This window comes from Coenobita brevimanus, chromosome 50 (genome assembly GCF_032717465.1).
Source record: "Coenobita brevimanus isolate Jiangsu-jjx chromosome 50, ASM3271746v2, whole genome shotgun sequence".
NCBI lineage: Eukaryota > Metazoa > Arthropoda > Malacostraca > Decapoda > Coenobitidae > Coenobita > Coenobita brevimanus.
The window spans coordinates 39,546,147-39,560,294 of record NC_137003.1 but is presented as its reverse complement, the minus strand read 5'-3'; the positions used below and the strand labels follow the sequence as shown (position 1 = coordinate 39,560,294).

The window sequence follows — 14,148 nt, the reverse complement described above, 5'->3', positions numbered from 1 at the left end:
TTACAAGTCCACTGCTGAACAAAGGCCTCCCCCAACCTTCTCCACAAATTCCTTGACTGAGCCAATCTTTGCCATGTTTTCCCTGCAAATTTCTCCATCTCATCTCTCCACCTCCTGTCTGGCCTTTTTCTGCTACGTTTACAATCTCTTGGTGTCCAGTCAGTCAACCTCTTGCTCCATCGATTATCCCTTATTCTTGCTACATGGCCTGCCCTCCTCCATTTCTGTTCTTTTATAACTTCTATAATATCTTTGACTTTAGTCTGCTCTCTCACCCAAGTTGATCTTTTCCTGTCTCTTAAAGAAATTCCCAACATTGACCTTTCCATTGCTCTCCGAGAACGAATTAATTTATTATCCATCGATTTTGTCAGTTTCCAAGTCTCACAACCATACGTCATAGCTGGAATTATACATTTGTTATATACTTTTCGTTTCCTACAAACTGGCAAGCTACTTTTCATAATGTCCCTATGTTTACCAAATGCTTTCCATCCAATTGTAATGCATCTTTTTATTTTGCTATCATTATCTTTTGTTAATTTTAGTATTTGTCCCAGGTAATTGTACTCCTCGATGTTTTCAAGAATTTCTCCACTTATTCTGATGATGCTCTTTGGTGTTTGAGGATTAAACATTAGTTTTACTCCGGTTCATCTTTAGCCCTACTTTGAGACTTTCTCTGTTCAGTTCATTTAACATTTCTTGCAGTGTCTCTGTTCTTTCTGAGATTAGGACAATGTCATCTGCAAATCTTAAATGGTTTAGCTTTTCTTCATCAATGTTCACTCCTTTGTTTTCCCAGTCTAGCTTTCTGAAAATACTTTCTAGGCATGCTGTAAATAACTTTGGTGAAATTGTATCTCCCTGATGCACGCCCTTCTCAGTCTTAATTTTCTCAGAATCCTTATGTAATTTAACTGTAGCAGTTCCCTCTTTATATATGTTTTCAAACAGTTTTACAATATTCTCATTCACTCCTTGTTCTCGCAATGAATTTATAATTGCTATGTGCTCCACTGAGTCGAAAGCCTTTTCATAATCAACAAAACCTAAGCACAGTGGTTTATTATATTCTGTAGTTTTCTCAGTTAGCTGATTCATTGTGTGTAGATGATCAGTAGTCGAGTACTCGCTTTGGAATCCTGTCTGTTCATGAGGTTGGTTTTCCTCCAGATTTGTAGGTATTCTGTTTGTAAGGACTTTAGTGATGAGTTTGTAAATGACTGATCTTAAGCTAACTGGTCGATAGTTACTGAGGTCTTTTGAGTCACATTTTTTTATAAAGTAGAATAGCTATTGCATTATACCATGTTTTGTGAATTTTCTTCTGTTTTATACATTGGGTAAATAAGTGAGCAAGCCTATTTTGTACTTCTGCTCCTGCATCCAATAGTAAATCTGCTACTATTCCATCTTCTCTCGGAGCCTTCTCTCTTTTCATATTTTTAAGAGAAATATTTACTTCATTTGGTGTGACCTCAAGTATTTCACTTGTGTCAACTGAAAAGTTAGCTATTGGTACTACTGTCTTCGATGCATACAGTTCTTTGTAAAATTCTTCAACTCTCTTCAACATCTCTGCATTTAATGGATTCACTGTTTTTGTCTTTTAGTGATGTAACTTGTTGCATTCTGAGTGCCATTTTACTTCAGACCTGTTTCAGGCTTTTTCCTTTTTTGATGGTTTCTTTTATTTGATCCATGTTTCTCTTTCTTTTTTCCTCTCTTTGTCGTTTGTTGATAAGCTTATTCAATTCTGCTCGTTCAATTTCATCTTTCTTTGTTTTTACTTTCCTTTCCTTTCTTTTTTTCATAAGCTCAAGTGTCTTTTCTGAATACTTCTTGGCTTTGGGTGCATTAGGTTTTCCTACTACCTCCGCTGATTCTTTTAGCACTTTTGTTAGTCTGGCATTCAGCTCATCAATGTCACATTCAGGATTACTGAGAGCCTGAAAACTGTTCCTTATATCCAACTGTTCCTTATTTCCACTGCTACCTGGTGCGTCCCCAGGTGGCGGATAGGGGAAGGCCTTGTAGATATACAAGGTACCATCTTAGATGGTGCGGACCATGGGACCCCCTGTAGATATACAGGGCTCCACTGAATATAACGAATAAGGTGGCAGAAAAAAAAAAAAATTACATCTCACTAGAAACTATGTGGCAGGAAGGTGAGATTATTTGCCACAATCCTCCCAACCAAACCTGAGTTCTATTGCAAAGTATTTGATGGGTGTTCCTGTTGAATCATTGTCTACTAAAGGTCCAACTGCACTGCCTCCTGTGCTTACGGGCATTGTGCCACAGAAAGTGAGTAAGCACTGTGTTGACAAGGTAGAGACTGGGATATTAAACACTCTTAAATCCATGAAGATCTATGCATACAATGTAAGAAGCCTCGCTGAAGATTACAAACCTGATAACTTAATGGCTGAATTGGAAAACATTAGTTGGGATATTGTAGGTTTGAGTGAGACCCACAGAAAAGAAGAAAAAGTAATTCAGCTCAATGACAGTGGCCACCTATTTTACTACAGAGGAAGGGAAAATGAAAGAGTTAGTGGTGTAGGATTTCTAATTAACAGAAATCTTGCAGACAACATTGTTAAATTTTACATTGTATCTGACAGAACAGCAGTGGTTGTAATCAGACTGTGCAAAAAATATACCCTGAAAGTAATGCAAGTATATGCACCAACTTCTCAGATTTCAGATGAAGAAATTGAAACATTCTATGATGACATCTCCCAGAATATGGAAGAGAAAAAGCCCACCAATACTATGCTCATGGGAGACTTCAATCCAAAAGTTGGAAAATCAAAAAATGTAGAAGCATGTATGGGAAAATTTGGAATGGGAGAAAGGAACGAAAGAGGAGAAATGCTGGTAAACTTTGCAGACATCTTTAACATAAGAATAATGAACACATTCTTTCACAAAAGAACAGGGAGAAAGTGGACCAGGAGAAGCCAAAATAGAGAAACAAAGAATGAAATCGACTTCATTATAGCAAATAAGAATAACACAATCACAAATATCACAGTTATTAACAAAGTAAATATTGGAAGTGACCATAGAATGGTGGGTTGCACAGCAAGATTCAATTTCAAAAATGAAAGAAAGAAGATGATTAAAGATAAAAAGATATGCCTGATAAAAGCCAACGAAAACAAACAGTATATATATACAGTAACCTCTCAACTAACATGAGTTTAAGAAACACGTTTTCGTTTTAACACGAACAAATATTTAAGGAGATATGTTTAACTAACGAGGGTTTCTCAATTTAGCGTGACTTTACATGTACGTGATGCTTTCAAATTACCTGCACGCGCCTTGGATAGTCCCGAGCTGATAGACCGTGTGTGGCAGTTTATGCATAAATATAATTTTTCTTTTTGCCTGTTGCTTAAACTGGTTTTATTCCAACTATGGTATTCGAAAACGAAGTTTGGCCCCATTTTGAGCAATTTGGCTCATTTTTGGACAAAATATGGCCAGGAAAGTGATGGCAGATCTAAATTGTTACAACTTGATGCCGCAGAACAGAAAGAAGAAAACCACTCAGACCAAAATAGAGCAGTTCTTTATGAAGAAGACAGAAAACTTTAGGGAATTATCTTCATCACCAGTAGCACGGGAGTCAGAGGAAGAGGAAGGACAGCAGAGCTAGGAGGGACAACAAATTTTGGGTGGGGAGCGGCGGGAGGTGGGGGAGTGGAGTGAGGAGGAACAGCGGCAGACAACGAGTGATGCATAGATGAAGTGAGGCTGTGTGTTGTTATTGTTTGTGACCTACTTACCGTAACGAAAATGTTGCTTTTACTGTAGTACTTTTATGACCTACTAATGCATTAATAATGTTGAACTTTCACAGTGCTGTGAATGAATCAGAATTGAAAGAAAATCCACGTAAAAAACGAAAAATGTACTGTATGTATTAGGGGAGAAGTAAACAACGCTTCGGCCCAACTAGGGCTTAAATGTTGTTTATTTCTCCCCAGATATACTGTTTTTGTTTTTTACATGGATTTTCTTTCAAATTAATATTGTTGCTTATAAGTTTAGAGTAGCATAACTCCCTAAATGGGTAGACTTTCCCAGAGTCCAGGAACGTAACCCCCAATATTACCATTGTTTCTTTTGGGAAAATTATGTTTAAATAATGCGTTTTTAACTAACATGACCTCTCCAGGAACCTAACCCTCGCGTAATTTGAGAGGTTACTATGTATGTATGTATGTATATATATATATATATATATATAATATATATATATATATATATATACTGTATATATATATATATATATATATATATATATATATATATATATATATATATATATATATATATATACAGATGATGCACACAGCCAACAAAGCATTGTTGCAGTGGTGTCCAGTGAGTTTCACTGAACAGACCAGCTTTATCAGTGAACCTGGTAACTATGAATGTATCAGCATACCAAATAGGACTACTGAACTGTAAAATTATTTACTGCTCAAATAATGGATGCAGATTAGCAGAGGTGTTTCTATGTAAATAAATACAGTATTTGTATGAGTGCACCATGTTGGGATAATTCACAATGAATATTTAGTATTGTATCTAAGGATGCATATCATACTTGTTTTGAAACATGCAAATGCTGTGGAACACAGCCCAGTATTGTCTTACTGTTGGGATGATCATATTATTCAAGTCTGTTACTGGGCTTATCACTGTTTTAGGTAGCTATAAGTTACACCTACCGCAAATTGACTTAGGACCTACACACAGAATTGCTATAGGAAAGTTGTCTTTCATTGCTTTGTGTCTCCACCTCTACCAAGTGAATTTTTTGGGCAAGAAGTAACTGGCAACTCCTCTGGTGTTGGCAGGAGGTGGTGAAACACTCAGCACATCAGTGCTTGCCCAGAAGTGAGAGTGGGAGTATATGTTCCCGTCACTCCGAGCTTGCACCTCCCTCTTTTTTTGTGTGCATTACTGTTTGCCCTGTTATTTTCCTAGTGTCGTGTTGTCATGCCTGGAAAGTACTGCTCAAGGGATGAGAGGGTTCGTATCATTGCATGGAGGCAGGATAATGTCCCTGTCAACACAATTTGTGGATGTACTGGATGCGCAAATTCGACCATCATGAAGATTCTTGCTGCAGCACATGGCCTACCACCTGATGTCATACCAGAACACGAGCATGGCAGTGGAAACAAGAGGACGACTTCCTGAGGTACAGATATGCTTCTGAAGAGGGAAGTAATCAAGAATCGTTAACTGACTGCAGCAGAATTGAAGAGAATGCATCCCTATCTGTTACTAGACATCTCAATTCGAAGTGTCCAACACCACTTACAGAAGGAGCTGGGTTTGCCAAGCCACATCGCAACCAAGAAACTGCGTCTCACTGACCGCATGAAGAACCAGCGCATTCGGTTTGCCAAGAAGTATGCACACTGGACATCGGATGAGTGGAGAAAGGTTATGCTTTCCAATGAAATCACATTTCAAGTGTTCCAGGTGCTTTCTGCCAAGGTTCGTCGCCCTGCCTCCTGTATTCTATATGACCTTGCTTACATGGTGCCAACTGTTAAGCACCCACAATCAGTAATGGTATGGGGGGTGTTTCTCAGGTGAAATGGGAAGGGGAGGCCTCCACTTTCTTCCTAAGAAATTGATGATGAAAGGTGGCCAGTACATTCAGTTTCTGAAAGATCATGTGTTAAACGTTTTTGCTATTCATGGGTGCGACTTTTTCATGCACGATTCAGCTCCATGTCACAAGCCAAGAAAGGTGACAAAATGCCTTCAGGATAATCAGATTGAAGTCCTCAACTGGCCTGGCAGCAATCCAGATGGAAATCCAATAGAAAACTGCTGGGCAGAGATGAAGAAAATCATGGCAGAGAAAAAGACACCCAGTCTGGACATTCTCAAGACTGAACTGACAAATGTTTAGTGTAGAGAAATGTCCTTAGATTACTTTAGAGATCTAAATGATTCCATGCCAAAATGCATCCAACTGGTCCTGAAAAACAAGGGAAACATGATTTCATATTAACGAATGGCATTTCATGAACAAACATTGTGATATACTATGATATCTGTGTTTTTTAATACCTTGTGGGGGGAGGTCCTAAGTCAATTTGCAGTAGCTGTAATTAACCAGAGAGGGTTAAAGTATTTCCCATATTGAGTTACTGTGGCAGTACTTGCATTCCTCCGTTACAGAATGCTAATAATTTCATTTAAGCAAGTAAAAATGTTTTTTAAGCATCTAGGGATAACATTGTAGGAAGTTCCTCATGAGCCATTTATCAATCATTTCATCCTCAGCCCATCTCCCAGTCAGTTCCAGTCCCTCTATCCCTTCTATCTCTATCTATCTATCTATAGCCCGACGCCCTAATCCCGCAAAGGGTGGCCGCATACAAAACGCCTCCAAGTCTCTCTGTCACCCACCATTTGACTACCCTCTTCCCAACTCACCCCCCCCTCCCTCATATACCTCTCAACTCCATCCCTCCACCTCATCCTCGGTCTACCCCTCCTTCTCCCTCCCTCCACCTCACCTACATACACCCTCTTAGTCAGTCTTTCATTCTCCATTCTCTTCACATGTCCAAACCACCTCAGTGTATTTCTCCTAATCTCCTTCTATCTCTCAGCCAATTATTCCCCAGTCCTCTTTCCCTCACAACTTTGCTTCCCCAGTCCCAATCCCCAGTCAGTCCCTTTCCAGCCCTTCCTCTCCTGACTAATCCTTCCCCAGTCATGTCTTCTTGCCATAGCTTCCTTTGTCCTCCCTCCACCAGCCAGTCTGTCACAAATCCTACTCCTGACTAAACCTTTCCAAATCGTCTCTCTCCCTACCAGTCCATTCCATCTCGATCAGTCTGCCCAGCTCTCTCATGACCAGGCAATACCCAGCCCCAACTCTCTTCCAACAACTTGTCTTCAGTCCTGTCTCTCTCCTTACCAGTTCTTGTTGTACCTCCTACCAATCAGTCCTCCTTCAGCAAACCCACTGGAGTACCTGTGCCAGTGTCAAAACACTGCGTTGTATCTGGGGGCATTCCTAAAGCAGGGAGGGGGGACAACTAAGAGACTGGGAACCCCATTGAGGTTCTGCCTTGCATCATGCATTCACACATTTGTTTTACATTTCTCAGAAATATTTATGCAAGTAATATATGTTGTTTCACTTACGCAGAGTGGATCACACATTTATATAAAATCGCAGCTGTGGCCATTGGCCAGTGAGTTGTCCACCCCGCCTCTCAAAGGACTGTAGATTGATTGCTGAGGGTTCATTAAAAAGTTGCACAATAGTGAATAAGAATTCAGTTGAGAAATTTGCTGATATGCTGTTATTTGTGGCAGTTGGTGTGGCAATTGGAACGTCATGGACTCAACCAGGAGGGCATCCTGCGAGTCCCCGGCCACAGGTGAGGAATGCTGTCCATTTGTGCCAAGTTTCCTTCCTTTACATAACTGTTGTTTTGCTGTCTTTATGATTGATTTTTGTAATTTCCCATTCTATCAAGCTTGACAAATTCATTGTTTATCATTGATATGCTGTATATATATTTTTTACCCTCTCTTTGATGGCTTACAATGTTCTAGGTGTAAGAAAGTAAGTTTCTCATTTTCACTTTTTTCTTTCTTCAGACCCACTAATTGTTATTTATGCCATCCTCACTCCTCACTGTTTCTCATAACAACTTTTTTTTAACCCATTGTAGGGGAGGGCTACACTTAAGTTTTTTCTCTCACCGCCAACAGATCATTTTTCTCACCTGAAGGAAACACAAGGAAACACCTGCCCTCCAGAATATTCAGTACAGTACTGTACTTTATATTCCTGTCACTGATACTGTATTTTATTTTCACTTATAATATTCACTTTCATAGCTTGATAGTGTGATAGTATTTGTACTTGCATTATTCAGACTAAATCTATAACTCTTTTAGATGCATATAGTTATGCGGTATTTAAACTGATGGCTGATGGTGTTCATTGTACTTTTTTTGTCTTTGAACATCAAATGAGCAACTAGTAGCTTGTAGAATGAGAGACAGTTTGAGAATTTTCATGCAGTATGGTACTTCCCTATACTAAGTTTTTCATTATTGTTATGGTACATGTTAAATTGTAATGTTTTGTCTTTGCTTAGTTTGCCACCTTTCCTTCTTATTATCACAGTTGCAAGAAACACTGTGTTACTGAAAAGTAGTTATGCATAAGCTGTTTTAGGATGCATCAATATATATATTTTAATTTTTGCTACTGAAAAGAAAGTTATTGTTGTTCTGTGATGTGACAGGTCCCAGACAGAGCAGCTGCGAAGGACGCTGGACAGTCATTTCTACTCCGAGCCATCCTTGGCAGATTCTGCTCTTAGGAGTGCCACACCCAATGATGTGGCTGCCCTGATCAAGACATTCCTTAGAGAGTTGCCCCAGCCCCTTCTCACACACATTTACATGCCTGCCTTCTATAAGACTCATCGTGAGTTATCCTTCCTATGTCACAGAGTCGAATGATCTGGCTAATACTGCATGCTAACATTTTTGCATTGCTACAAGGAATTTAATTATTGTTTCACTTATTATTCATAATGTTTGTATTTATTATTATTATTATTATTATTATTATTATTGGGTAAATATGAATTGGAGCAGATGGGGGACGTGGAAGGTGTGTGCAGGATATTTACAGAAGAAATATGTGCAGCATCTGATGTGGTGCGTGGGATGAAGAGAAGACGGAGGGGTGTGCAAGGAACAGCGTGGTGGAGTGAAGAGGTGAGACAGGCTGTGGCACAAAAGAAGAAAGCATACAATGAATGGATGAGAAATAGGGGCGTGGAAGAAGTTGAGAGGTGGAAGAGAGAGTTATATGTAGAAAGAAAGAGGTGAAAAGATTAGTAAGAGAGAGTAAGAAGAGAGCAGATGAGGAATTTGGAAGGAACTGGAGTGTAAAGTGGAGGGACTGTAAGAAAATGTTCTGGAAAGAGGTGAAAAGAGTAAGATAGGGTGGAAGTGAAGTTAGCAGGGGAGTGAAAGATAAAAATGGTAGATTACTAGTGGAGAAGGGAGAAAAAGTGAGCAGATGGAGAGAACACTTTAAGGAATTGTTGAACATAGAGAATGGAAGTAATGCGAGTATAAGTGGCTGGGGAATGGCTGGGAGAAGGAGGGAGGTGAGAAGACAGGAAGAAATCAGTAGGATAGAAGTTGTGGAAGCAATGAAGAAAGTCAAATTGGGGAAAGCCCCAGGAATTGATGGAGTGTGTGGTGAAATGCTGAAGTATGGGGGAGAGAGAGTAGTAGAATGGATGTGGAAAATGTGCAGATTGGCCTGGAAGGAAGGTAGAGTCCTGGAGGATTGGAAGTCAGGCATAATTATTCCCTTGTACAAAGGAAAAGAGGAAAAAGAAGTGTGTGGTAATCATAGGGGCATCTGTCTTCTTAAAGAAGTATAATAGGAAAAGTGTATGGTAGGATACTTATTGACAGAGTTAGAAAAAGAACAGAGGAATTAGTGGGAGAAGAACAGGGAGGTTTTAGGAAGGGAAGGGTTTGTGTAGATCGGATATTCATTCTTAGATCTTTAGTGGAAAAGTTTCTAGAGAAGGGAAAGAAGTTGTATGCGGCTTTCATGGATTTGGAGAAAGCATATGACAGGGTGGATAGACAAAGATTGTGGAAAGTGTTAAGAATATATGGAGTAGATGGGAAGTTGTTGAATGCTGTGAAGAGTATGTATGATTCTGCTAAGACTGCAGTGCGCGTGGATGGTGAACTGAGTGAATTTTTCTCTTTGAAGGTTGGGTTGAAACAGGGATGTGTCATGTCTCCATGGTTGTTCAATCTGTACATGGATAGGGTAATAAAAGAGGTACAAGGTAGGGTAGTGGATGTTGGAGTGGCCCAGGTGAGAGAGGATAGTGTTTGGAAACTCCCTGTACTGTTGTTTGCAGATGATACTGTGTTGGTAGGTGAAGACGAAGGAGAGCTGCAACGCTTGGTGGATGAGTTTGGGAGAGTGTGTAAGAAATGGAATCTAAAGGTGAATATAGGGAAGAGTAAAGTGATGGTCTTTGAGAGAGGTGAAGTCAGTTAATGTACAGCAAGGTTGGATGGTGAGGAATTGGAAAATGTGAGTACGTTTAAGTACTTGGGTAGTGTGATGACTAAGGATGGAGGTTTGGAGGGTCAAGTGCTTGAAAGGGTACAGCAGGGAAGAAAGGCTGCTGGTTCCTTGAAAGCAGTGATAAGAAACAGGGAAGTGAGCATGGAAGTGAAAAAGTTACTACATGACAGTATTGTGATACCAACTCTAATGTATGGAAGTGAAACTTGGACGTTGCTGGAAGTACACAAGTCAAGAGTGAGAGCAGTGGAAATGAGTTATTTAAGAGGAGCCTGTGGAGTCACATGGAGAGAGAGGCTGACAAACAAGGATATGAAGGAGCGTTGTGGTGTGGATGTGGATGTGATAGGAAGCGTTAGAATGAATACACTGAGGTGGTTTGGCCATGTGGAGAGGACGGAGAATGAAAGACTGACAAAGAGAGTGTATGTGAGTGAGGTGGAGGGGGGAAGAGGGAGGGGGAGGCCGAGGATGAGATGGAGGGATGGGGTGGAGAGGTATGTGAGGAAGGGGGGTGTGAGTTGGGGGCGGGGCAGTGAAATGGCGGGGGACAGGGTGACGTTGAGGCGATTTGTTTGTGGCCACCCCGAACGGGATTGAGGTGTCTGGTAATAGATAGATAGATAGATTATTATTATTATTATCATTATTATTATTATTATTGAACCCTGATGTATAGAATGCCTCTGAGCCCACAGAACTTTTTTCAGCTATTCCAAACTAGGGTCGATAAATGGGGCACCTCACACGGCTCTTCCAAATTGTTGGCAATATGTGGTATGACTCACAGTACCTTTGCCAAAGTTGTGGTTTCTTCCACCCATTTGGGCCAGGTTGGAGATCTGCTGGTAGGAGTAAATGATGAGTAGGACTATTCTGGGACTACTTCTTCTAGGATCAGGTGGAACCAGAGTCTGTGGATACACTGTATGACACATGATTGGCCTAGGTCTAGCCATGTCATTCATTGTATCAGACTATCACTTGCATCTCATGTCTCTCAGCTTTGCCAAGTGTTTTCCACTGTGAAGAGTAGCTTCTTCTGGGAAAGCCAAGAGGAGGAAGAGAGGAATCTTTCCATTGCTGAGAACCGTGAAGTGGCAGAGACTTATGAGAAAGGCATGAGTTAAGTTCACTCAGGCATGAGTGAAAGTTCACTCAGTGTACAGTCTACAAGATTAGTAGCAGAGTACTTGCTGTACAGCCATCTATACAGGTGTAATGAAAAATACATGTTTCCTACCCTTTTTACTCCAACCTGGCATGAAATTGCTTCCCCCGTTGTGATTGCTGAGCTGTAATAACAGATTATAGTACAGTAATCTTCTCAGTTATCCAGCTTAATGCAGTCAGCCCCCGCGCCAAATACAGTGAGTCTTCGATATACGAAAGGGATAGGGACCCAAAAAAACTTTTGTAATTCGAAATTTCGTATATCGGAACGATATTCCCTACTGAAATATACATATAAATGGGGGGATGCATCCCGGGACCCCCTCAGACCCCCCACCTAAACTTTACCCCCCCCCATTAAGAAGTAAGCAATACCTGTATACAACTGTAGAGAAGGAGGTGGCCATATTCTTCTACATCTCCTTTTTCTTCGTCACAGTCCTAGTGGTGGAAACTGCAAGGCCTAAAGCGCACCTAATCTCCGAGACTCCCTGCCCCTCCTCTTGGGGTCTTATAATTTCGAATTTCCTTTCCAGAATTACTTCTTCTTTGCTGTAGGCTCCCCCGATGCTAGAGGTGATGCAGGGCACTTGGAAGGCATGGCGAAACAATACGAAAAGGTGAAGAGCTGCGAAAATATCCTCACTTACAGCAAAGCTGTGAAGAGAGGAGGGACGTGGACTCAACTGAGAAGTGCGCGAAAAAATTTTTACCAGAGAGGGGTTAGTTCATTTTCTTTAGGCATGCGAGCGCAGCACTGTGCACCGTGCCCATTTTGAATTTTTCATACAGTATTCCATTAACCCCTTCATAGCTGCCGGCCTTGAACAAGACTTCACTGTTTCGGTGTCAGTGACGTTGAGTTAGGGCATCCTATAAAAAACTGCGAACAATTACGGGAAGGGAACGAAGGTCACTGGTGCGTTTACACGACTCTACTCTATCATCCCATCAGTCAGGCGTTCTCTTCACTCCAGATGTATTCGCCGATGTTTACATGCTTATGGTACATGCGGCCTAATTTTAGGTAAGTTTCTTTCAGCAAGAGAACATAATTTACCACCCTCAAAATAGTCAGAAAAATATAGAAGACAAACTAGAGGAATATGAACTGAATTGGTAAGGTCTTTAGGTTGTATTCTTACATGAAAGATTATGGGTTTTACAATTTTAAGAGACAATATGGAATAAAAATGTTTGCTAATCAGAAAAAAAATTACTCTTTTGTCCCACATGTTCTCGTAGGTTAGAATTCAGTTCCACATTCTTCGTTCAGTATCACTCTTCCCAATATATTTCGGACCAACTGAGCATGGTTATTTCTGCTCCTTAGAGTTAGTGTCCATTTACTGCTCATTCTTTTGTTCGTTCTTATGTGTATGTGTGAAAGAGAGAGGACTGATACAAACAATAATGTATTCCATTATCGCTTACATAGCTGCTGGCCTTGAACAACGTCTTACTGTACCGGTGTCAGTGACGTTGAGTTAGGGCAAGCTACAAAAAACTGTGAGCAATTATGGGAAGGGAATGAGGGTCTTTGGTGTGTTTACATGACCCTACTCTATCACCTCAAGCAGTCAGGCGTTCACAGTTCACTTCATTCCAGATGTTTTCGCCGATGTTTACGTGCTAATGTAACACTCGTCCTAATTTTATTAATTCTTACATGAATCATAGCAGATCACAGGATTGGTTTAGGGGAAAAAATAATAATAAAAATTAAACCAGGTGTGCCAGACGAGTCTTTTCACATATGAAAGAAAAAGAAATTGATTTTAGAACTTTGAAAAAATGGTCCCAAGGAGGACCATGGGAACATGCAAATATCTGAACCCACAGCCACTGAGGGGGCTAAACATACGTTTTACTTTAAGCGGTAAAAGCACCTTACCAAATCAGTTTTTCCAGATAGTATGTTATATTTTTCAGATTATTTCTGGGTTGGTAAATACAGTAAGCGTTTCTTGTTAAATCTGTTTCCCAATCATTTTTAGCCGTTCTGATGTGACAACTCATGTTTATTTCGTTAACTTAATGGCAGAAAGGACTGTTCCTTCCTAAGTGTTTAACTAAACCTGACCTAACCAAGCTTATCTGTACCTAATAATTTAACCTAACCTCCAGTTGGGAAATTAGGAAACGATAGCCACCTTTAAGCACATTGAGTTTCTTCCACTACATTGCAAACGATCGTAGGGGAAAGTGACGATAATAACAGGGAGGAAATTTTTCAGCAAGAAAAAGTAATTTGCCAAACTGAAAGTTGTCAGAAAATTACAGAAACAAGCTGGAGGATTATGAATTGAATAGGTAAGGTCTTTCTGCTGCTTCAAGCGTACAGTGAAAGACACAAGTATCTTCCCAAAGTCTGACGAATATAGCGAGGAAAAATCGAACCATTTGAAACACGCACTAGTAGAACCAGGGTTTTCATTGTATTTTGCCTGGTGTAAATTTTCTTCAGACTGAACTGGGAAGATAGTTGTGTCTTTCATTTTACATTTACTGGTAAATAAATCAAACAGTACTCACGTTTTGTTTCTGCCAGATTAATCATGATTTCAGACTATTTAGGCACCTCTTCACACCATGTAGTCTGGATAATCGGGCCATCTCTGTATTTCCTTTCGTATCAAGTATTGATTTTCATATCATCGAGAAAGATATTTTCATATTGTGGAATTTGTCCTATATTCATCACTTTCGTACCATCGAAAATTCGTACTTCGGGTTTTCGTATTTCAAAGCCTCACTGTAATGTGAAACGCCAGATATTGTGTCAGTACCCCCACTCTGCTATCCATTTGGCATTG

At 40.2% G+C, this 14,148-nt stretch overlaps 1 protein-coding gene across 1 annotated transcript in view; it reads left to right on the top strand.

Annotated features, from left to right (window-relative positions):
- The window catches only part of LOC145399811 (rho GTPase-activating protein conundrum-like), a 234,665-nt gene that overhangs the window by 107,833 nt on the left and 112,684 nt on the right, over positions 1 to 14,148 (top strand). The window contains exons 11-12 of the mRNA XM_080272372.1: positions 7,384 to 7,448; positions 8,328 to 8,512. Coding sequence (XP_080128498.1) covers positions 7,384 to 7,448; positions 8,328 to 8,512 — 250 coding nt within the window. The remainder of the gene's footprint in view (positions 1 to 7,383; positions 7,449 to 8,327; positions 8,513 to 14,148) is intronic.